The sequence below is a fragment of the Dunckerocampus dactyliophorus genome, chromosome 10, assembly GCF_027744805.1.
Source record: "Dunckerocampus dactyliophorus isolate RoL2022-P2 chromosome 10, RoL_Ddac_1.1, whole genome shotgun sequence".
NCBI lineage: Eukaryota > Metazoa > Chordata > Actinopteri > Syngnathiformes > Syngnathidae > Dunckerocampus > Dunckerocampus dactyliophorus.
This window is the reverse complement of record NC_072828.1, coordinates 17,553,428-17,577,462: the sequence shown is the minus strand read 5'-3', so window position 1 is coordinate 17,577,462 and position 24,035 is coordinate 17,553,428. Positions and strand designations below refer to the sequence as shown.

The following is a 24,035-nucleotide window of genomic DNA, read 5'->3' as shown; positions in this document are numbered from 1 at the left end:
TCACATTCTCCCAAGGCTTATCTGAGTCACCCATCGTTGAGTAGGTGGACCTTGAGGGCACGGCAGGATCTCAAGTCATTACAGTGTTACTAATGGTTTTCTTGGTGACTGTGGTCTCAACTCCATTAACTAGCTCCTCCCTTGTAATTCTGGGTTCATCCGTCACTTTCCACAGAATCATGCTTACCCCACGAGGTGAAATCTTGCATAGATTCTTGTAATTCTTCAATTTACAAATTATCGTCCCATAGCCCATTACAGTGCGGTGCATGTCTAAACTGTTGTCGCTGAGGTCCTTTGATAGCTCTTAGGTTTTGGTGGTAGAGAGGTTTTGCTGATCATGTTGACTATTCAGATCTTTATAAAGGGGTAAGGTTACAAATACAGCAGCCGATCAAATACTTATTTTCCCTATTGTATAAAATCAGTTTTGATTAGTTTTATCTCGTTTTTCATTTGGTTATTATTAGGGTTGGGCATCGAGTTTCAAGCATCGATGGGAACCAGGAATAACGTTCTGATTCTTGTGAAATCGTTCACATTTTTTTAATTTAGATTCCTGGTACCGTTGTAAACATTTAAAGCATAACACCCACCCCACCTATGTACACACACACGCACGTATATAAAAAAAATCTTGATTAATTGGGTAAATATTTTGGCGTATTCCCATGCAAAAGTGCAACTGAGCAGTCTGGAATGAAGTCTGCAATGCTTCTCATGAAAGCCTTGATCTTTGCATTGCCGTCCCTTGCTGCCCATACCTTTTAACCTTTCCATAATGTCATTTGTGGGATGAGGACACTGGCAGTTGCTGAATGGCAAGACCAGTGGGCTGAATTATGGTCCAAGCCAGAGCAGAGTCAACATAACAGGATTTTCATGCAGACAAAAAGACCCGACAATCACAATTATAGCCAATAATTGATGCATAATGAAGCTAGATGGTGACAAATTGGCTAAAGTTCTACAGAGCAAAGCAAGCAAATTGCTGCAGTGAACTGAAGTAAAAGAATGACCAAACCTCTCCAACCCAGAATTTAATACAAGGAACATCCATTATTAGTGAACTGACATGAGCTACATTTGGCGCTTGGTTAACATGGTAAAAAATGTGTCAGCTACAATTTAAATTTGACCTAGAATGTCACTCAGGAGAATGCAGATTTCCTCCAGGCCCCATTTTAATTAAAAGCGAGGATATTATATGTAAAAGAGACAAAGTATATCAACACTGTAATTTCATTAATCTGATAATTATTGCTGATAATTATTATAAAAGACAAAACGTAAAGAAGTTTCTATGGTCTCTGTCAGTCACTTCAGATGATAAACTGCCACAGAACAAAGTAAGATATCATACTGACAATTCAAAGCAAATAAGAAACTAGTAATAATGGCAGAATAAGTTGTCATGAGCTAGGGTGCTGCTCTGCTGCCACCTAATTGTTTTGTGTTGCAGCACACCTAACGACCCGTGGGAGGAGCTCAGGCATACCTGTTTGCAATCAGCCTCTGGAGTATTTATACCCTGCCTTGCTACTTACCTGTTGCCAGATTACTGTCCTCGTTCTCGTTGTTTTGCCTTGTACCCTAGCTTTCTGGTCTACCTGCCCCTATTGTCGTGAGTACCTGTATTTCTCTGCTTGCCGCTTAGCAGCAGCAGTTTTTCATGCTTAGTGTCAGCATTGCTTGATTTTCAGCAGCTGTTTTTGTTTTTTTCTTTTTCCTGCCAGACCTTTTGTCAGCAGTGACTTTTTGGTTCTTTACATAGTTCTTACTCCTGCTATTTTTCAGAGTGTGCAGCGCCCTTAGTTCCCTTTTTGTTATGTATTTTTTCTCCGTGGCTCGGCCCGGAATTTTGTGTTGTACTTTTGCCTTGTCATCATTCTTGTTTTGTTCTACCCATTGTGGATTCCGTAATAAATTTTTGTCACACGGACTCTTGTGTCTCTGCATATTGGGATCCTATTATCGGTGCTTTGCCACCCGTGACACAAGTAACACGTTAACAAAACATGTCAGAATTTTGACGCAGTCAACAAAACAGTCACAGCTGAAACACAGGGCAGATGGTTCTATTTTGGACAAAGATGACCAAAAATGCATTGCTTCTTGGAAACTTATTCTCTGCATATTGGGATCCTATTACCGGCGCTTTGCCACCCGTGACACAAGTAACACGTTAACAAAACATGTCAGAATTTTGACGCAGTAAACAAAACAGTCACAGCTGAAACACAGGGCAGATGGTTCTATTTTGGACAAAGATGACCAAAAATGCATTGCTTCTTAGAAACTTATTCTGAAACGCAAACTGGGCAGAGAGTCAAGGCATGTGGGAAGGGAGAACTAAGTCTCGGATAGAACAGAGACACCACCCAGGCAGGAAAGCAAGGACAGAATAACTCGGCGATGAAGAATTACTATGAATGATACACAAGTAGAAGAAGAATACAAATAATAACCACAGTGCTTTGACCTGGTGGTCGTGGTGGGAATGTTGCACTGTGTCAATTACCTGCCATCAACTGTACACTAAAGTCGGTCCTCGTTTATCGCAGTTAATTGGTTCCAAATTCGACCATGGAACGTGAAATTCCGTAAAGTTGGATTCAATATGAAGAAATTTAATATCTTCATAGTTAAGGCATAAAAAATCTGTTTATGACTTTCTAAATATGCTTTTTTACCATTATTAGAGCCCCACAGACACTTTAACACCTTAACACTCCTATTACTCTTTGTTTACAACACATTGCACAGGCTACAGGATCACTGCAGGGACAAGCTACCAAGCTAACTAGTTAATTAGTCCAATTTACTTATTTACTTATACACTTAAAAAAAGTGTTTCAAACCACATCCACACAGCATGGGAGGAGAATATTTTTTCACATTCTCATGTTGGACATGCTATGGCTGACTCCATGCAGTGTTAATGTAATGTAATATAATGTCATGAATCATCAATATAACATTACTTATGCCAACTGTCCACAATAATACATATAACTTGTCATAATTTTTTTTTACTTATAATAGGCCATAGTCAACAACAAAACAGCAATCATTTATTAATTACTTTTTGAAAAAACACGATAGAGAGAGCGATGCTCGAACCGCAGTGTGGCGAGGGACGATTGTACTTTAAAACATTAATTACACATTGAAAGCCTTGAGCTTTATTGTTGCATCAAACATAATGGATGAACTGAAACACTGATATGCAGGAACAAAGGATACTAAGTAATGTTTTAGGAGAGTGTGATCAAATTAAATTCAAATTGTGTTGCTACTAACATAAAAATCCATCCTATATACGTACAGTGGAATTTTAATTACTTTATTTTTTTTATTATTTGTAGTTGCTTTCCCTGAAAAAAAAAAGTTTTTCTTAGAAAACACATCTCATTCCCACTAAGTCTGTAATAATTAGGGTTGTCACGAAACCAGAATTTCGTTCGATACCAATGCTTGTATATTTCCACAACTAGTGCTAATATGGTAGCTCAACTCATCCAGCTAACATTAGCCTATGTACTTTTCATAAACAAATATTTTCCAAGCTGTTTGTCTGATATTGTGCCCCAGGTTAGTGTATGTTTACTGTAAGTGTCTGCATCATCACACGCATCAACACCTACAGTGGTGTAAAAAAGTGTTTGCTCCTTTCCTGATTTCTTTTTTTTTTTGCACGTTTGTCACACTTAAATGTTTCAGATCATCAACCAAATTTAAAAACAGTCAGTCTGGAAAAGGTTATAAAGCTATTTCTGAAGCGTTGGGACTCCAGCAAACCATAGTGAGAGCCATTATACACAAATGGCAAAAACATGGAACACTGGTTAACCTTCCCAGGAGAGTCAGGCCAACCAAAATTACCCCAAGAGAGCAGCAACGACTATAAGTGGTCACGAAAGACCCCACAACAACATCCAAATAACTGCAGGCTTCACTGCCTCAGGTAAGGTCAGTGTTCATAACTCCACTATGAGAAAGACACTGGGCAAAAACGGCCTGCATGGCAGAGTTCCAAGATGAAAACCACTACTGGAAAAAAAAAAAGAACATTAAGGCTCGTCTCAATATTGCCAGAAAACAGCTTTATGACCCCCAAGACCTTTGGTAAAATACTCTGGTCTGACAAGACAAAAGTTTAACTTTTTGGAAGGTGTCTGTCCCATTCCATCTGGCGTAAAACGTATTTCAGAAAAAGATCACACCAACAGTAAAATATGGTGGTGGTAGTGTGATGGTTTGGGCCTGTTTTGCAACTCCAGGACCTGAAGGACTTGCTGTAATAAAATGGAAATAGAACCACGAATTCTGCTGTCTATCAACAAATCCTAAAGGAGAATGTCAGTCTGTTTGTGACCTCAAGCTGAAACCAACTTGGGTTCTGCAGCAGGACAATGATCCAAAACACACCAGCAAGTCCACCTCTGAATGGTTAAAGAAAAACAAAATGGAATGGCCTAGTCAAACTCCTGACCTGAATCCTACAGAGATTTCGTGGCCTCCAATGTGACTGAATTACAACAATTCTGCAAAGATGAGTGGTCCAAAATTACTCCACAGGGCTGAAAGAGACTCATTGCAAGTTATTGCAAACGCTTGATTGCTAAGTGTGGCCCAACCAGTTATTAGGTTTAGGGGGCAATCACTTTTTCACACAGGGCCATGTAGGTTTGGATTTTTCTCTCGCTTAATAATAAAACGTTTCATTTAAATAACTGCATTTTGTGTTCAGGTGTGTTGTCATTGACTAATATTGAAATTCGTTTGATGGTCTGAAACATTTAAGTGTGACAGACAAACAAAAAAAAATAAGCCACAGGTGTCCATGTTGTAATGTGGGTTATTTACACAGAAATATACTAGAAACCTTGTAATCCTACTTACACTCTGTGTTCCCAGCGTCACTCGTTAGTGCCGGTGAGACATGAGATGCTTTTTTTCAGAGTTCAATAGCTGCGCAGTCCAAGCTTAAGCTGTAGTAATTCTAATTACAGTACATGTGATGAAAAAGTACAATATGCAGCAATATGCAGAACATTTCCCCCTGCCAAAGAAGGCACATGTACAGGCATGTCTGAACTTTGCCAGTGAACACCTGAATGACAGACAAGGCTTGAGTAGGGCTCTATGATGCGTTAACGCAATCGAGGACAGAACCAAGGAACTGGCCAATAAAAAACTGAATCTGAATTTCCCCCACAGACTGCTTATTCATGGTGGAATCTCATCACAAACACTAGCCCACTACCTCCCAAAAAAGTGTGAATGGAAGCTAGTGGGGATAGCTTAGTTTAGCAGAGAGTGCTAGTGCGGCTGTATGAGGGTGTTTTAAAGTGTGTGCTTTACGATGCCCGCGTTCACGATGCCCGCTGACGCTGTGCAAGTTCTGAGATAAGGATGAGAGGGACATTTATTCTTCTTCTCAGCTTGTCTTAACCGCCACATTCTCAACACATACAACACACTTCCGGCCTTCAAAATAACAGCGTTGAAAATAAGAGCAATTTGTAGACGTTTCAGGCTGACATCCCATTGTTTGTGGCTTGAGACCTCCGGTCTCCAAAAGCAAGATTCTCCAATGGCGTTTCCACGGGAATTTTCCACCACAGCTTGGTGTCACAAACAGGATCGCTCGTGGGTCCGTGGTTATTCCGTGGAGATGTTGGGGCGTACGCTCTAAAACCAGTTTCTACCTCTACCTTGACCAAACCTGTCTGACACGAGAGGCCCAACGGGCTGCGGGGGAAGCTGTGTCTTTGCTGCCATCTACGAACAGAAACAATTTCCAACGCCCGGTGAGAGTTGAAATTTCGGTCTCAATATGTATGTTATTTGGGGATTATTTGCATTGTGGGCTAAGCACAAATTTTATGATCCAACACCCAGTAAAAAAGCATGCTACAAGCTTGCAAGCTACATCCATTTCTGAAATACTAGGCAAAATTAGCCAATGATGTGTTGCATAAATAAATGTAAAGACTTTTGCATTTAATTAGCTGACATTTTATTTGCTATCATAAAAGTACATACTCTATGCTGGTAATTATAAGTCTAAAAAGTTAAAAAAAAAAAAAAAAAAACAGAATAAAGAAACTATTAAAATGGAAAAAACGTTAAAAAAAGTATAACGGAATTTGGGAAAAAATAAAACGGATTTCATAGAACCCTACTTGACAGAATGTGATGCAGTCTGATAAGACTTACCTATGCTGTAGTGATGTGCGGATCAATACTGAAATATCAGTATGTTCGATACCAGCTCTTCATGCTATGAACCGATTCTAAAATCAAATGGTTTTATTTACTTATTTTATTTTTCTATTGTTTAAAAAACAATTTGCACATATTGTATATGATTTTGTCCTCTGCTTTTCTCTTGTTGTATATTAGGTTGGCGATATTGTAAATCACCTCACCCCCTCAATATACTTCAAGGTTTGAAATAAATGAATAAATAACTTAAAATAATCACTAAATTATTAATGCATTTAAATTAATAATGTATGTAATTAACATATGAAATGTCTTGTATTCTTTATGCCATGATATGAAATACAATACTTTTTAGCATGCTGTGGGCTAAATCGTTATCACCGATACCAGCCTGAATTTTACTCAGTATCGGATCGGAAACAAAATTAGTGGTGTCCCATATCACTACTGTGCTGGCCGCAACAAGATGGTCACGTCTGAAGATCAGGAACAAAACAGACATGTTAGAATGTGTCCGTCCCAATCGACAAGAATCTATATGTTGAGGTTGTGCTGGTTTGGCCAGCAACAAAGCAAGCAAATGTGATGAGCAAAATGCATTGCATTCGTGAACATTGGATGTAAACACAAAGTGAAAACATGCCTATTCATTCATCACTTTCTTCCTAGTTGGTAAACACCCATGCACACACTAATTAGTTCTCATAGTGTGTGGGTTCTTCTGTTTAGTCGCTGACCACCGTCTGTCCTCTCTGGCCCACAGACGTAAACAAACACTTACATGGTTGTTTCCCTTGAGTCATGAAAGGAGAGCCAGTGGTCTTTCTTCCACATGGAGCATATCTCCTGCCATTCCAAAATAGCACTCACTAACATTCACACAGACAAATGTCATTACTAGAGGTGTAACGATTGATCCGCTACAGCAATGCATGGATTTATCTTCCTATGATCCAACTACATCGATCTGGGTTCAGCAAGTTTCCATTCCGGGCTGCATATATCGATCTAACATCGTTTAAAATGTAATCAATCAATTGAATCGATACTAGGAAATAAAGCATTGGATTTCAGCACGGCAGGCTTTATATGGATGCGTGTTTTTTAGCACTTTTAATGATAAAGTTGTTAAACGTTACTTGAAAAGTCTGCCTGTCTTTGAGGTCAATGTCTTCCGGGTATGTGGTGGTGATGGCAGCTGTAGTGGATCTGAAAATACAGTTGATTCGTGTCTTCTTCTTTTGGTCAGTTAATTCGCTTCATTTGTAATCATATTTAACTCATCTGTACTTATTTGCAACTCCTTTTAAGTGACATTTATGGGGACAATATGCAAAGTAAGGACGTTTTGAACGCCTCTAGACGGTAGTTCACGGTCAAGTAGCAGTGACGCTTAGTGACATCATCATCCAGCCCAGCGTGTCCAGGTCAAAATACATATGTGCGCTATAAAAACTTCTGTCATTTGTGTATTCTTGCTAGTTGCTGCACCTTTCTTTCAAATGGCTGCTCTGATGAGAATTATCAGCACAAAAAAGCCCCTGCTTCCATCGGCAAGTACAGGTGAGAAAGTTTCAACACCTAATTGAAGACGCCATACCATATTCATTGGCTGAGGAATTTTCATAATGCCCCTCACCTTTGGGTGAAAAGTGCAGGTTTGGATTTCACTATTTAAAGTAAATAATAAATGATAGTAAGCTCTACCACCCTCTGTTCATCCTGATTTTGTATTGCATTTGTAACATTTTTTTTTGCTCATTGATAATTAATTTTTAAGTATGTCATTATTAATGATTTATACCAGATTCCCTTATAAAACACAATGGGAATCTAGGAAACGTCACACGCACTGTCCAGTATCCAGGTATTTATTTCAGTCACACTGGTTGTAACGTTCAAATGAATGTATGAATAAAAATAAAGAATGGGAAGGGTTTGATTATGCTTCTGGTTGTCAGTCACATCACCAACAATTTCTCAGTCTGCTAGAGCAAGGGTTTCACTTCTAATCTTGGGAAAAATCATTTAAAAGCTTGTTATTGGAAGTCAAAAGGTAACTAGGCAAGAACTATTTGGACTGGAGGCACACATGAGAGAAAATTGTCATGTACTACTGAAGTGGTATGCCAATATGTTGACATATTACGGATATTAATAATATATATACTGTAATACAAAGACACAGATAGACAGTAGATCCCACAAATACAAACAGACAGTACATCCCAGCTATTCGTTGAAGTTGCATTCTGAGACTACACGCAAACAGCAAATAAAATCAAATATTAATAGTAAATTATTAATAAATTTAACGGTGCTCTGGGTGTTGTGAAAAGTATTTTTTGAAAACAGTTTCCAAGATAGGAAAATCTGCTAATGGTGTCTTGTTGTTGCCGTTTGGACAAGCAAACCGCTACTTTCTGAAAGCCATTAAATCACCGCCCCGTCACCATCACACGACCAGAAGTGAGCAGCTGTGTGCTTCTTCGGCAAAGTCAACTTTCTCCTGATATTTTTCGTCTTGTTCTCCAAAGTGACTTGCAGAAGTAATTCCAATTCATAGTAAGTCTAGACAAGCCGGAAAAGCGGAAGATGACGGACCTTCTGCGCATGAGTTATTTCTCCTATTGTTTTGGTGTGTCGCGTGGCTTTGTTTGTGTGTCTCTTTACAGTGCCATATGTAGGTATGTATTACATCATTTTCACCCAGTAATACCTTCCCATGTGGATGGGACTTACTGATCCGACACTGTGTGGACGCAATTTTTTTTAACTCACCAAAGAAAAAAATACCCGGGGGTATCCCCTTGTGGACAGGGCTTGAGTGTAATTACCAGGTTAGACTTGAACGACAAAATGGGTCCTGTCTTTCTTCAATTGCCATTGTTTGCTCGCGACATGGGAAGCTAACCAGCACACTTACACACTTATAAAACACATTCTGCGTCTACATAATACATACTGCTTGCCTGTTTTGACATTGGATTGTAACAAAGATGACTGTAGAAGCTACTGCTGCCTTAGCCACACAGGGTGCCGCCATCTTGATGTCAAGTCCTTATGTCAGACAGCACATGTATGCCGTACTATGATGTTGTCCATTTTATACTTTATTATCACATATTTATAATTTTTTACCGACTTAGGATGAATGAGACATGTTTTATGCAAAAAAAAAAAAGTCTTTAGAGGAAAAAAAAATGTCGGTATTCACTGTACAGAGTAGGTTAGGATGTCTGATTTTGGACTGCCTGTTTGGATGGAGATGTATGGAAGGGGTATAAAACAGCCTAACCTCATATGGCCCATGGGTGCCATCAACAACTGGAGGATATGATGAAATGAACGGTCCTCTACTGTATTTAACTGTTCTGATAAAGTGATTGGCTGATGTGGGTTTTTTTCATGAATTGCCACTGACAGGTTCAAACATCGGTTTTGTTCCACAAAAATCCATAAAAACATGAAAAAGGCCAACCAAATGTTTAAAATAATATTACATTATACAACATAATCTAAATTAATGACAAAAATAAGATCAGTAGGATTTAAATGATTATATCTTTTGATTTTAAACCACAGTTGCCCTACCAACATTGACTTTGTCATACTATAATAATAATGAAGAGCTTTAGGTCTGTCTGCCTGACTGGGACAGATACCCGATACATGGCTGAGATTATGCTCAGCCAGACACATGCCTTCAGACGTTGTTAAAACAGACACACAGCACGCCCCTCCTGCCACCCGCAATCCATCCGTAGCCAATTAGAAACTATTTCCCTGTCTTGGGTGGGGTGAGGAGAAAGAAAGAAAGGACGGGAAAAAAAGCAGTTGCCAGCCGAAAACACACACACATGGTTCTGCTTAGAAGCTGTCAGTTATTTAGATTTGCCATGGTAACTTAGTGCTTATACTGGCTAGATGACTATTTCAAAAGTGAGATGAAAAGAAGCAAAGCTGGGATCATGATGAGAGTCCCTTTCAACGGGACAGGTTGATCATCTTTGTGTAGTGTTCCACAAATGTGTGCCTGTGTTTCTCTCTTCTCCCTCCACCTCAGTTAACCTCAGCACCTTGGGCTTCTGTTTGACTTCCCAAAAGCTACTTTCTGAAACTGGATACATGAAGTGAGGAGGGGACTGATTTGCCAGAGTTAGAATGTTACCACAGGAAACCTGGAGCATCTCAAGTCAGGGTACTGCAATACGGAGAAGGATGCACACACGTAAATTAGACTCCAAAATTAAATACAGTTCCAGCAGAAAAACATAGTGGCTATACAGAAACACTACATTTGTTCATAGGTCAGTATAGAATAATTGAAAAATGTTCCCCACTCGACAATTTAGCCGGTTAAAACAACCAATCAGATGTTGAGTGCTTGCAAAAGACTAGATTTAAGAATACGAATACCAACATCATAAGCACTTTAAGAAGTCTAAATACTCCATAAACTTTTCATAAGAATGAAGAATCTAAAATTAAGTGTGGTTTTAAAAGGAGTATGACTGACCTACATTCGTCACATAAATTAAAAGACACTACTTACGATTATCATGCACGAAAAAAATGACCCCACACTGATCTGTAGTTGAACCTTCTCAAATCCAATCCCATCTCAAAGAATGATCCGTTGCCACCATCAACTTCTATCATAACATGGTGCACTTCGAGGGGTCTTCTTTTAGACATAACCCGTCGAGCCTTTCATCTTCACAGCCACGCGCACTGACGTGCTCACGCACACACATGCATGCAACACACACATTCCAAACTTAACCTATCACACATCTTAACTCAGAGGGAATGTTTCCTTACACACACATAAATGGTGGAAACAGACGATTTTAAACAGTGATTGCCATCTGATCTTAAATGCAGTGATTCCATTGTCACTTTCATCTCCCAACTCCTCTGCTTGCTGTCGTCACCATGACTTCAATAAAAACACTGTATGTCTGTCACCGTCTGCAGGACATGGTGTTCCACTTCATATCTATTTTTCTTTTGAGGGTGTTCAAAAAAGCCTAGTGGGATGCCTGAGAAGGATGTCAGCCTTGGGTGAGTTGTAGGAAATCAGTGTATTGTATGGCCTCCCAGCATGCAGCCTTCTCCTTATACTATCTCTAGTTTTATTCTGGCAGCAAGTCATAGCATAGGAGGCTTCAAGCAGGTCACATATTTCACAGTGACACTGTACACAATACAATGTTCAGATTCCATGCACTTTAGCCACTTTTGCGCCATAAGGCAAAGTTCAGCGCTCCGTAGTACAGTACAATGACGGATAGATAGCAAAAGGAAAAAGCATATAGCATGAAAAACAAAACAGTAACCAATCACAAATGCACATTGACAAAGACTATGACAAAATGAACTGTCATCAAAAAATCATAAATTCTTAAAATTCTATTCAACAAATAAAAACTACATGAAAATGTTGACAGAAATGATATCCAGTCATATTTAATTTCGTCTCGTAACGTAGGGACAAGTTATGAATATATCCAATCACACTACTGATGCAGATACTTTAAATGTGTGTGAGAACAGGGGAGAGTGACTAAACAGATCCAATCAGAACTACTGTCTTTGTGAGGCATGACAGTTGGATTTTCCACTGCAAAAATACTACTGTATGCTGCAAATTCTCAAATTTATTAATTGATTTATTTATTTGTATTAATGTCTCTTCTGTTGTTGTTGTTAATTTATTGGTATTTATGTTTCTTCTGTTCCTATTAATTTTCTTGAAAAGAATTTCATTGCATAGCAGAACCACCAGTTTTACTGTGCATATGACAATAAAACTCTTGAATCTTGAAATAAGCCAAGTTCAACGCCCATCACATAAATGGGCATTCACTTGTAAAGTGGTTTTCTACCTTGAAGATAAGTGCTTTGACACTGTTACCTTATTCAACTGCTGATGACGCAGCATGCGGAGCAACTAGAGGGTCAGTATCTTGCTAAAGGATACTCTGACATAGGCATACTGGGGATCAAAACAGCAACTTTCAGGTTGGGAGACAACCACCTGAGCCATGCCACGAGTGAAAAAGGGTATGTTTTTTGAAGTAGTGTTTTACCTCCACGTAGTCTTTGGCATGGCCCCAATCCCTCTTTGAATCCAGGTTGCCCAGCCTGAAGCTCTCCAATTGGCCCAGGTGAATTTTTGCAACAGAGCGGCTGATCTTTCGTGTCACAAAATTGGACCCTAAATAAAAAAAACACCAAAAACAATATATATATATATATATATATATATATATATATATATATATATTATATTGTCATACTTTCATAATAAATAAAGGCTGTTAAGATTGACTTGACATACACAACATGAAAATGAGAGGCAAATGTTTACACAGAAACGTTCCTGGGATTTTTTTTTTTTTTCAGAATAGAAGCACTGTGCCGAATTAGTAAATAGTTGCATCTGGAAACGGGTCACTGAGTGGAAACGATGTAATTCTTTAGGCACGCCTACCTGTGGTATTATAAACAGACACTCAGACTGAACCACGTGACACCAAAACTACAGAGGAAAGAACACATGCGCATAAAGTCCGTTATCTTCTGCTTTCCAAGGGTCGTCTAGACTGATGACAAAGTGGAATTACTTCTATGCGTCATTTTGGAGTATAAGACAAAAAATATCAGGAGAATGTCGACTGGGGTGAGTCATGCCAGGCGAAGTATTCAGATATTTTGTCGCCTTTGTACTTGTGGTCACATGATGGCAGCGGAGCAGTGACGTCATCGTTTTCAGAAAGTAGCGGTTTACGTGTCTACACGGCAACAGCAAGCCACCGTTTAAAAAAAAAAAAAAAAAAAATTTCAGGCCACCCAGGACGCTGTTTCCGTGTGGATGAAAGGCTGAAAAAATAAAATACTTTGCCGTTTTGACCTGAAAACGTTTCCGTATGAACAGCCCCTAAGATGGCTCATTTAAGTGGGGTAATGGATCCAGCAAAGAATTACATAAAGAACCCATACATGCACACAATCCAGCCACACACTGCTGTGCAACACAACGCTCCAAAACAAACTCAAAACAACCACTCTTAATTCACATGAGTTCAGTTTTATTAGTTTGTGTATTATTTTTTAGTTTATTAGTTCAGTTCATTTTAGAGACAAACTTTACCATTTTCCCTTGTAATTGAAGGTCTTAGTGTCAAATCAGGCCCTCATGCCAAGTCAAATATGAAACTGTGAGTATATAGCACCAAAAAAACACTGGGGGGTTCCCAAAACATGCCCCAAAATTCAACAGGACCACCAGGGTTTTTCCAATGCAGTGTCCTTTTCGGAACCACATGACACCTGATGCACTTCTTCTGAAATGGACACTGTTCATATTCAGAACCAATACAGATGGGTAGATAGTATTTGTGGGAAACCAAATGGCTCATAATTTCTATCACCAAAGTCCTGGGTCTTTTGGCGGAACACTCAGGCCCGGTGTCATGTTCTCTGTTCAAGCTGTGGTAAGAAAACTGCTGTGGAGAGCCTGCTAATAAACGATGCAGTTCTCCAAGCAAAATAAGACATTACCAAGCTGAAAATGAAACCCAAATATTAGGGTGTCAGGTCGACTAATGCACTCTCTTAGTTGAAAGAGTGTATTAGAGCTGGCTTGGTTGTTCCGTCTTGTGCTTAAAAGGCAAAAATAAGGACCATAATATGTGGAAATATTTCCAAGCGTGTTCAAAGCTTGCATCTTCAATTAAAGAGTGATCTAGTTTAATTCCATAAACACTTTTGATGTTCATTAATCTCCCATAATCCTGAACCACTTAGCGACATCTTAAGGGCTCAGACATACTTTTTTTAAACTCATCATATGTTAGATGACTGTTGCCTTTGTTACTTTTTAACTGCACGCAACCTGGCCATAATAGTACAGCTATAACTCGATACAGGGTCACTGTTACTCTGACATGGAACAGAGCCTCCATTTAGCCTCAGGAATATCCCATGAACCCAATCATGCAAATGTTCCAAATTTGTAGTAATTATTTCACTGAATTATGACAGATCTGCAAGCTGAGCAGAAACAGACCAAAGAAAGTTAGACACAAATATTTACGAAAATATATAATGTCGTGTGTCTTGGTAGCTGTTAGTTTGGCTCCCTTGTCATCACGGTTTTGTTACCGTCTTACAAAATACAATTTTGTCATTCAATGTTTAACTGTGACACTACACTTCATTTTATGTCCCGCACTGAAAGCACTAAAATCAGAGTCAAACCAAAAACATAAGTGTGACAGTGAACCAATCAATGCTCAGTTATTACAAAACAGCATTCCTGTTGAGCAATGATCCCCAACCTTTTTGAGTCCATGCACCAGTTTGGATTCTTAACAAACCTCTGGCGAACCCGGCCGAGGGTGGGGATGGGGGGTAAGCTAATTATTTATTATGTGTTGTGTATACAACAGACAAGTACAATCTAACTGAAGATGACCACTGATGTGAAAGTTTAACATGACAGAAGGAGGACGGCCATCACCTCGGGAGGCACTTTGAGACCCAACTTCATCATACATTACAGCCATCAAGAGCTCAAAGACCATAAACACACTTCCGGCCTTCACAATAACGTGCATTTCATCCTGTCTGTCATCTCCATCCAAATTAATACAGACGTAACCTGTTGTTACAAGCCTGGAGTTTGTTTTCCAGAGAAAATATTTTCACATAGTTGTTTAATGTGTGGGTGACAGGCAGTGTGCTAGCATAAATGAACTGGATCGGTGTATATGGTACTTGAGGCAAAGGGTGGTCACAGCAGATACTGACTGGTTTTCTGACCCGTCCGTTTTTTTGACACCATTGTATTTGTAGTTTAGTTCATTTAGTCATTTATATGCTTGAAAATACTTAATTTAGGCAAAAACATATGTAAAATGTGCTTATATATGCTTATTTTAAACTAATAATAGACTATATTCAACCACAAAACATATTTTTTTATTAATTAATACTGTATATGATTGAAGCCACAACATTTGAACCGCAATGTGGCGAGGACTGACTGCAAAACGATTATCTTTGGAAGTGTCAGATCTCTTGGACCTCTCTGTGTGGAGCTTGCATGTTCTCCTAGTGCTTGTGTGGGTTACAACAACAGGATAAGCAGTACATAATGACTTTTTTCCCCAAACCTAACCACTTAGAAGCTGTACTCATGAAATGTGTTTTTGTGGTATAGTAATCAGTTTAGCATGTCAACAGCATAAATGTAGTATGCACAAATTGATTAAATATGCTGTGCTATGCTTTGTCATTGTTTTGGATTATGTTGCATCTGTACACTCCTAAGATGTACATGTATGTCTAGATATGAAGGCAACACAGTGCTTATGTACCCCGGCAGACACAAACCAATATAATCTGTTATATTCCATTGTGTATCACTACAACCTGTAAAGTTTCCATTTGATTTTATTCTATATGCTTTTTTAAGAATAATTCAATAAACCTGATATTATTTTTGATAGATTATGTTTAACTACCATACAGTATTTATCAGACAGCCTGAATTAGGAACAAATAAAATAAGACTTGAAGCATTTTTCAGTAGGTTTATATGCTATTGGTTTGAGGTTAAATATAGATTATCTAAATTTTTATAATGGCGTCAGATATACTGGTATAGTAGTTGTATCACAATCAGTAATTAGTTATTTATTTACCCCTGGCACACCTGGTCTACATAAAGCTCACACCTACTGTACTGTTTGGAATGGCTCTACTCCCTGGTTTCTCTAATTGGTACAGTATGGACCACAGCTTCAACTGAATATATTGGCCTGCATGGTGGACAAAGCGTGCTCTGTTCCTAGCCACAGTGTTATTGTGTTTCCTTTACTGGCAGAAGCACTCAGGACAGTCAGGATGAAGCCTGGGAAGGGAGAAGGTTGGGCTTACACAAGATTTTGAGGCCAAACAGGGCAGAGGTGGCCATGTCACTTTGCCCACATCTTGGCGCAAAGTCCAATAAAACCATGGGCCGTGAAAACTGAGCAGACAGCAAATCCCATGCCAGAAACTAGCACAAACTTTGTTTTTGTTCTGCTATGTCTTTTCTGTTTTTCTATTTTCTAGACCGAGAAGCGAGGACAAATAGAAGTGGATTCATCTGCTTGACTGGCACAGCTGAGCTGAGTCAAAGTAGGAGGATGAGGGCAAAGGAGAATGTCCATCAACAGCAAAGCTATGATGGCGTACATGCATGTGGATGAGAATTCTCAGCTGGAGGCTTGGGTCTAGGTTTCCTCTATCATTATACCATGTATATGTAAAAAAAATAGCAACCACTACATTTTTATGTATGTAGTATTGTCATATACAGTGGTGTGAAAAAAAGTGTTTGCTCCCTTCCTGATTTCTTATTGTTTTGCATGTTTGTCACACTTAAATGTTTCAGATCAAACCATTTTAAAAATTAGTAAATGAAAACACAACGGAACACAAACTGCAGTTTTTTTAGTTTTTTTATTAAGGGAGAAAAAAAATCCAAAACTACATGGCCCAGTGTGGAAAACTAATAACTGGTTGGGCCACCTTGAGCGGCAACAACTGCAATCAAGCATTTGCGATAACTTGCAATGAGTCTCTTACAGCGATGCAGAGGAATTTTGGGCCACTCATCTCTGCAGAATTGTTGTAATTCAGCCACATTGAATGGTTTTTGAGCATGAACCGCCTTTTTAAGGTCACACCACAGCACCTCATTAGGATTCAGGTCAGGGCTTTGACAAGGCCATTCCAAAGTTTTCATTTTGTTTTTCTTCAGCCATTCATAGGTGGACTTGCTGGTGTGTTTTGGATCATTGTCCTGCTGCAGAACTCAGGTTCGTTTCAGCTTGAGATCACCAACAGATGGCCAGACATTCTCCTAAAGAATTTTTTGGTAGACAGAAGAATTCATGGTTCCATTTATCACAGCAAGTCTTCCAGGTCCTGAAGCAGCAAAACAGCCCAAGACCATCACACTACCACCACATTTTACTGTTGGTATGATGTTCCTTTTCTGAAATGCAGTGTTACTTTTAAGCCAGATGTAATGGGACACACACCTTCCAAAAAGTTAAACTTTTGTCTCATCAGATCACAGAGTATTTTCCCAAAGGTCTTGGGGATCATCACAATGTTTTCTGGCAAAATTGAGAGGAGCCTTAATGTTCTTTTTGTTCAGCAGTGGTTTTCGTCTTGGAACTCCGAACCGTTTTTGCCCAGTGTCTTTCTTATAGTGGAGTCATGAACACTGACCTTAACTGAGGCAAGTGAGGCCTGCAGCTCTTTGGATGTTGTTGTAGGTTCTTTTGTGACCTCTTGGATGAGTCGCTGCGCTCTTGGGGTCATTTTGGTTGGCTGGCCACTCCTGGGAAGGTTCACCACTGCTTGATGTTTTCTGCATTTGTGGATAATGGCGCTCACTGTGGTTTGCTGGCTTTATAACCATTTCCCACACTTTGTTCAGTTGTGTTGCCACTGACTAATATTCAATTTTGTGTGATGATCTGAAACATTTAAGTGTGACAAACATGCAAAAAATAAGAAACCAGGAAGGGGGCAAACACTTTTTTACACCACTGTATATGTACTGTATATGTGCGTGCGTGTATAGACATTTTGTTGCACTGAGAATGAAGGGACTGAATAATTCTGCAGGCGACACTTCAGTTTTTAATTTGGGGGAAAAAAAGGCTGGGGGGAATCATGTGTCATTTTCCTTCTACTTCACAATTGTATGACACTTTGTGTTGGTCTCACATAAAATCCCAATAAAACAGACTTATGTTTGTGGCTGTAACATGACAAAATGTGGAAAAGTTCAAGAGGTATAAATACTTTTTGAAACCACTGTATGTGAGAAAAGACAGTGGAGGGTTTGCAACATAGATACTTTTTTTTGGAGTTGAGCATCTCCACAGAGTAAAAAAGGCCAGGAAATCGGATGAAATTGTAATCGCTACTAAAATATTATAAAATTATATTTGTCCACATCCACAAAATTTTAAATAATGGTCCAGTAGGAACTTGTAGCTCCTTTGCCTTTATGCAGGTATCAAGGTTTGTCCAAGTCTGGAGCCAACAGGCACAGTTGAGAACAAGCACTTACTCGACAAGTATCTTGGTTACCAGGAAAACAAACAGATTCTGACAACTCAGTGGAGCTGAGAGAAGACTCAAGTGTTATGATCTTGTGACACGCCTGAATGATAAGCTGAGGTATGTTACACAAGATGGTGGAAAGAGGGGGGATCTCATCATCATGGCTCTGAATTGTCAGAAGACACTTTTTACCTGGCTGCAGTTCATTTGAGGTTTTCATCTAGTCACTGATTTTTTTTTTCCACTTGCGCTTTTCCCTGTGAGGTGTCGCCACGAGTCAATCACATTAATGGTTTTGGCTTACTTTTCACACCAGATGCCCCCCTGACCTAATCCTGGCCAGGAATTGCACCCATGTCCTCTACCATAAAGGGCAGATATGTGTACCATTAGACCGCTAGTGATCTACGTAGTCTAGTTACTGCCAACCTAAAAAAAGGTGTGGTACTGAGTTGCATCAATCTCATGACCAAGTCATTCACATGTTTCAATAACTTCTCTAATAAGTAAAAAACAACAAGTAAAAAACATTTCACATATCCTTTTGCGAGATTTGACTTTTGGGGAAAAATCTCAGAGAAAGCACCAACAGGTCCAAGGCACAAAGAAAGTGAACAGCTGTGTTTGAAGGTGCAGCACTGAATTTGGCAGTCATATTACAGTATATGCTATACCAACATCCCCAAAGAATGTATTCGCTCCTAACATAACAGTATAACAGTATATTAAAGCGAAATACAAACCACAGACCTCCGAGGGTGTAAAAATGAACTGCCCTAAACAAAATAAACCAGAATATTAGCCTATAACTGGAAGTGGTGAATGGTACCAATGATGGATACACCACAAGTCTGATCCAATTTACAGAAAAAAATAATGTGAACATGCTCATAATACAAATGAAAGGCAGATCATGAAACAGTGGTTATTGTGTGTTATTGTCAAATCAGATTTTGGCGGGGATTTAATGTGTATGTTCATTAAACAACCACCAAAGACACACATTGAATGGTTATTTGCACAGGCTTTGCTGCAGATCCCTTTTGCCAATATATATATATTAATTATTAATCATCATGCCACAGCAATATGGGGCCTCTTTTATAGCCTGGTTATACTTAACCCCCCCCCCTCCAGAGTCAGTGTGAGAGTTTTTATGGGGAAAACAGCTAAGCAAAACAAAAGACAGTTAACATGGGTGAGAAACAAACAAAAATCAGTTTGTTTTGTTTCGGGCTGGATTTCCACTTAGTTAATTTTCTTCCTAACTGTCCAGTCTGAATCTTCTAATGCACAACAATGGAATTTGCCTGTTTATTGGTGGAATAGTCAGGTGTTTGTGAAAACGGTAAGATCAACCAGTTACACATTCCTGCTAGGATTAGTTAAAGATACTGCAAGAGACCCTGTATAGAGACTTTATATTCATATAGATTCCCAAAAAGGACTGAATCTATTATAATCCTGTCAAGGTGAAAATGAGGGTTTGCTCCTCACTCTGCAGTTTCCCTCAAACCATCAGGCTATCCCATGAGACTAGGGTTAGGCTGTTATATCATCGTTATCACGATAAATTTCGATTACGGTGATCAGCAGTCAGCATATTTACTTAATCAAACATGGTAAAAATGTCCGTGACGACAGCCAGTCGGAGTCTACCTCTTTTGCATCACTTCTGTTTGCAAGTTGCTGGAAAAGTAAACAGAATGACAGTGACAGTGATTTGGATAGCTTCAAAATGATGCGGAGCAAAACTAGCCGATGTGCAACGTATGCCCTCAAAAACCAGCAACACAACAAATCTGTTTAATCATTTGAGAAAGTGCCACCCAAGTGATTGTACAAAAAGTGTGAACATGCCAGTGGAGTCTGCACAGCCTGCCACTGCTTTCAGCAAACGTAGAAGCAGTTCAGCCACTACTAGCAGCCACAGGCCCAAAGCAGCAATCATCAGACACAATTTTAACTTGAAACTATGAATCTGTACTGTTATTAAAGATGATGCACATTTGCACGTAGAAATGATGTTAACAGCGTATGTAGCATCATAACTCAAAAATGGTAATGTTTACATTTTAAAGTGTCTTCATTATCCCCGACAGGGCAATTTCTTCATTTTGGGTCTTGCCTCCCTGCACAAACACTGTAAACTAGTTCACTGTTGAGTAAAAATTGTTTATATTTTTTATGTTCATCTTATTGATCTGGTTCTGGTGATCTTATCTGGTTTCTTCAGTTTTTAATATAGATGCTTTAAAACTGGCAGGTTGAAAACAATCTAAAAAATTGTGATAACAATCAAAAGATATGAAAAAATATATTGTAATTTTTTTTAACCAGCCCTACATGAGACTGCTCACACCACAGGAATTCATGGCAGCAATCTGAGAAAGCTAGGTTAGGATGATGATACTTGAATGCAGTTAAGATTTTTGGTTAATATATTTGGTGGAAGAACAAAAACCAAAACAGTTTAGGGTTTCTGTGTATGACATCCATCGGCATCATAGCACAACACCAAAGCTTTCCCTGTGTGTAGGAATGGGGGAGGTACATGATGACAATTCTCAGCTAAACCAAGGCACATTTACAATGCAAGGTAGTATGTTCACATGGTTGACTAATCTTGCCAATAGGTCGATTGATCAGTAGAGGTAGTTTTTGAGGTAGTAAAATTGTTATGCAATTATGGTGTCAGTCTAAAACTCATCTCATCTAATGAACTTCCAAGGAGGCCATAATGTCTGGCTAGCCTGGGGCCAGGGAAATTGCAGGACAGCACAGCTAGCACAAGCAACAGCATTTGGATTTGGTTGTGCAAAGCTGCCAAGGGACCTCTAGCCACATCATAGCAGCGATTTCCTGCTTAACTGCAACAACAGTCTGAGCTCTGAGAATAGAGGGCATGACTAAACCAAATTGCACAAAGGCTGACTGCACAAAAAATGGGAAGCTCATTTTGTAAGTTTACCCCCTTACAAAGATGAACAAGCAGTATGCAATTTTTATGGTGGGTTTATTTTAAGAGAAAGACTATAAGAATATCAACCGAAAAAACAATGACGGTTATAAATGATTTTTTATTTCATTTGGTGATGTAGGTATGTGGTCCTCAAACAAATCTTAGTGGCTTCGTACATGTTGGAAAACCTTTGTTGGCAAGTACAGAGGTCAGATGTTTCTTGTCTTTGATCATCAGGATTGCGCACATCTCAGGAGGGATATTGTCCCACTCTTTACAGATACTCTCCAAATCCTGATCATAGAGGTTGTTGCAATACATTGTCATCATGTTCATAAGCCTCTCATTGTGGTGAAGTCTTCCAGAGTTGAGTTGATGCCAAAAAGCAACATTTTGGTCTGAAATGACGACATCACATTCTTACAAGGCTTATAGGAATCATTCAGGTGTTAACTGGCAAACGTCCGACGGGCCTGTACATGTGCCTTTTTAAGCAGACGGAACTTGCAGAGACTGCAGGATCTTAATGCATAACAGAAAAGCGTGTTACCAGTGGTATTTTTTGACTGCCGTCCCAGCTAAATTGAAATCATTAACAAGCTCCTCCTGTGTATGTAGACCGGTCCTTCTCAGAATCCTCCATACCCCATGGGGTGAAATTTTGTATGGCGCTTTGGCATGAGGGTGATTGGCTCCTCTTGTATTTCTTCCATTTTCAAATTATTTTGCCAACAGTGCTCTCGTTCTGACTTTTCTTGCTGATGGTCATGCAGCCCATTCCAGCCTTGTGCAGGTCTACAATCTTATCCTTGGTCCTTTGCTCTTTGGTCTCGCCAACTGAGGTGAAGACCTTTGCATGGAAGAGACTATTTTGGTGACATCTGTCTTTTATACACACCTTGTGCTGTGTTTATTTGTTTGTTATGTCAAGATGAGGACATTTCAAACTGGGAGAAAACTATCCATTTACTGGATAGAACTGCGGTTGACTTCAAAATAATACCTTTCAATTAAAAGGGACATTTCTTTTGTCAAGCCTTGGAAATGTGCTGGTTTATGGTACATTCGTACTTGGGCTTACTAAAGATGACACTGTTGTTGCATTGTTGCCAGTGAACCACCTATCCCTTCATGCTAGTCAGTGTACATGCAGTAAATGCTCTTTTTCTTGTTATAATATAACGACAATGTGACAACAGTCACTGGTAGATATGATAGACATACTGTATATACTGGTAGAACCTGATAGCACATGGATGTGGCAAATGTGTTAATGCCTAGGTTCCCAAATTGGGGTACGCGTACCCCCAGGTGTACGCCAATTGTCATTGGGGGTACGTGAATGAGAATCAAAAACAATTAGCGCCTAAAACTCACAATTACAAGCACACGTGAACGCCTCATAGTACAGAGCGCACCGTCATACCAGAAAGAAGGAAGGAGAAACGGCATGATTCATTGCTCTATGTGAGTTAAATGAATAAGTAGGTAAGTTTGATGATTATGTTGTGTATTAAGTGCTTTGGTGCTCCAAACCCTGCACTGTGAAAACCAGTCAATGTATGTGCGTGTCAGGATGAGAGCGTGGAGATTCCCCTGAGAATGAGGTTTTATCGCTGCTTGTATGTATTTTTGTACTTTGGATACTGCTTTATCATGTTTGTTAAACTTTCCCTTGCAATTTGGTATCAAATTAATATGCAGATTTAAATCATAACGATTGCAAGTGGACCAAAGTGAAGCTCAAGTTCAAGCCATTCAAACAGAAGGATCCCAACATCCGGCTGAAATAAAAGATATGTAGGACGAATACTTCATCTCCAAAAGAAATTCACATATTATCTATTTATCAGTGCTCATGTAAAACTTTGATCAAAATTTAACCATGCACAATTACTTACTATAAAATTAATTAACAAATTAATCATGTTTTATATTTCAGTTGATTGAAATTTAAAAACGGTTTATGTTTTTTAAGTGTGCAGCAGTATGGGGTGCATGGGTTCAAGTCAAATGTCTGAAGTGGTACGCGACTGTAAAAAGTTTGGAAATCAGGGTATTAATATATAGTGATTGGGCTGCCTTTAAGTTAAAGTGTTAATTGATTTTGGCAACACCTAGTGGCCACAACACAAGCTGAATGATACATAGCACACTGGACATGTTGCTGAGTGCTTTCTAATACGCTTCTGCCTTAGAGAATATGTGTCTGTAAGTAATGTGCATTGAGATGATACCTGTGTAGAGTGAGAAATGTTTTTATAAATACCAGTGTTTTATTCAGGATATTAATTATGTCTAGTTGGGAGACTGTAGCTGCTGTGCTTAAACTAGTAACATACTGTTACATGTTTACCTTTTGTCATATGCACTGTAATATTTCTGTATATAATATACATATTGATGCAATGTTTATATGTTTGTGTTACAGAATTTACAACTTATTCCATATTACAACAAATAACTTAACTAAAATACAAGAAAAGACCAACCTTGTGTGTTTATTGGAGGACATTTAGCTGTTAACTGGTTGTCGAGCCTCGCACAAGGAAACGCGCTGCATGGGCAGCACAGTGATGATAGGAATAGATATAGATTGATCAGCAATGATGTGATTTATTAAGTTTAATAAATACGAATAGGGAAATTAACAAGTAAAATATTGTATATTGCATTGATTATAGTAAGAAACAATTGG

General features: G+C 39.0%; 1 protein-coding gene across 2 annotated transcripts in view; it reads right to left on the bottom strand.

Annotated features, from left to right (window-relative positions):
* The window catches only part of gmds (GDP-mannose 4,6-dehydratase), a 111,476-nt gene that overhangs the window by 63,140 nt on the left and 24,301 nt on the right, over positions 1–24,035 (bottom strand). For both annotated transcript variants that reach the window (XM_054789465.1, XM_054789464.1), the window contains exon 7: positions 12,330–12,457. In XM_054789465.1, coding sequence (XP_054645440.1) covers positions 12,330–12,457 — 128 coding nt within the window. The remainder of the gene's footprint in view (positions 1–12,329; positions 12,458–24,035) is intronic.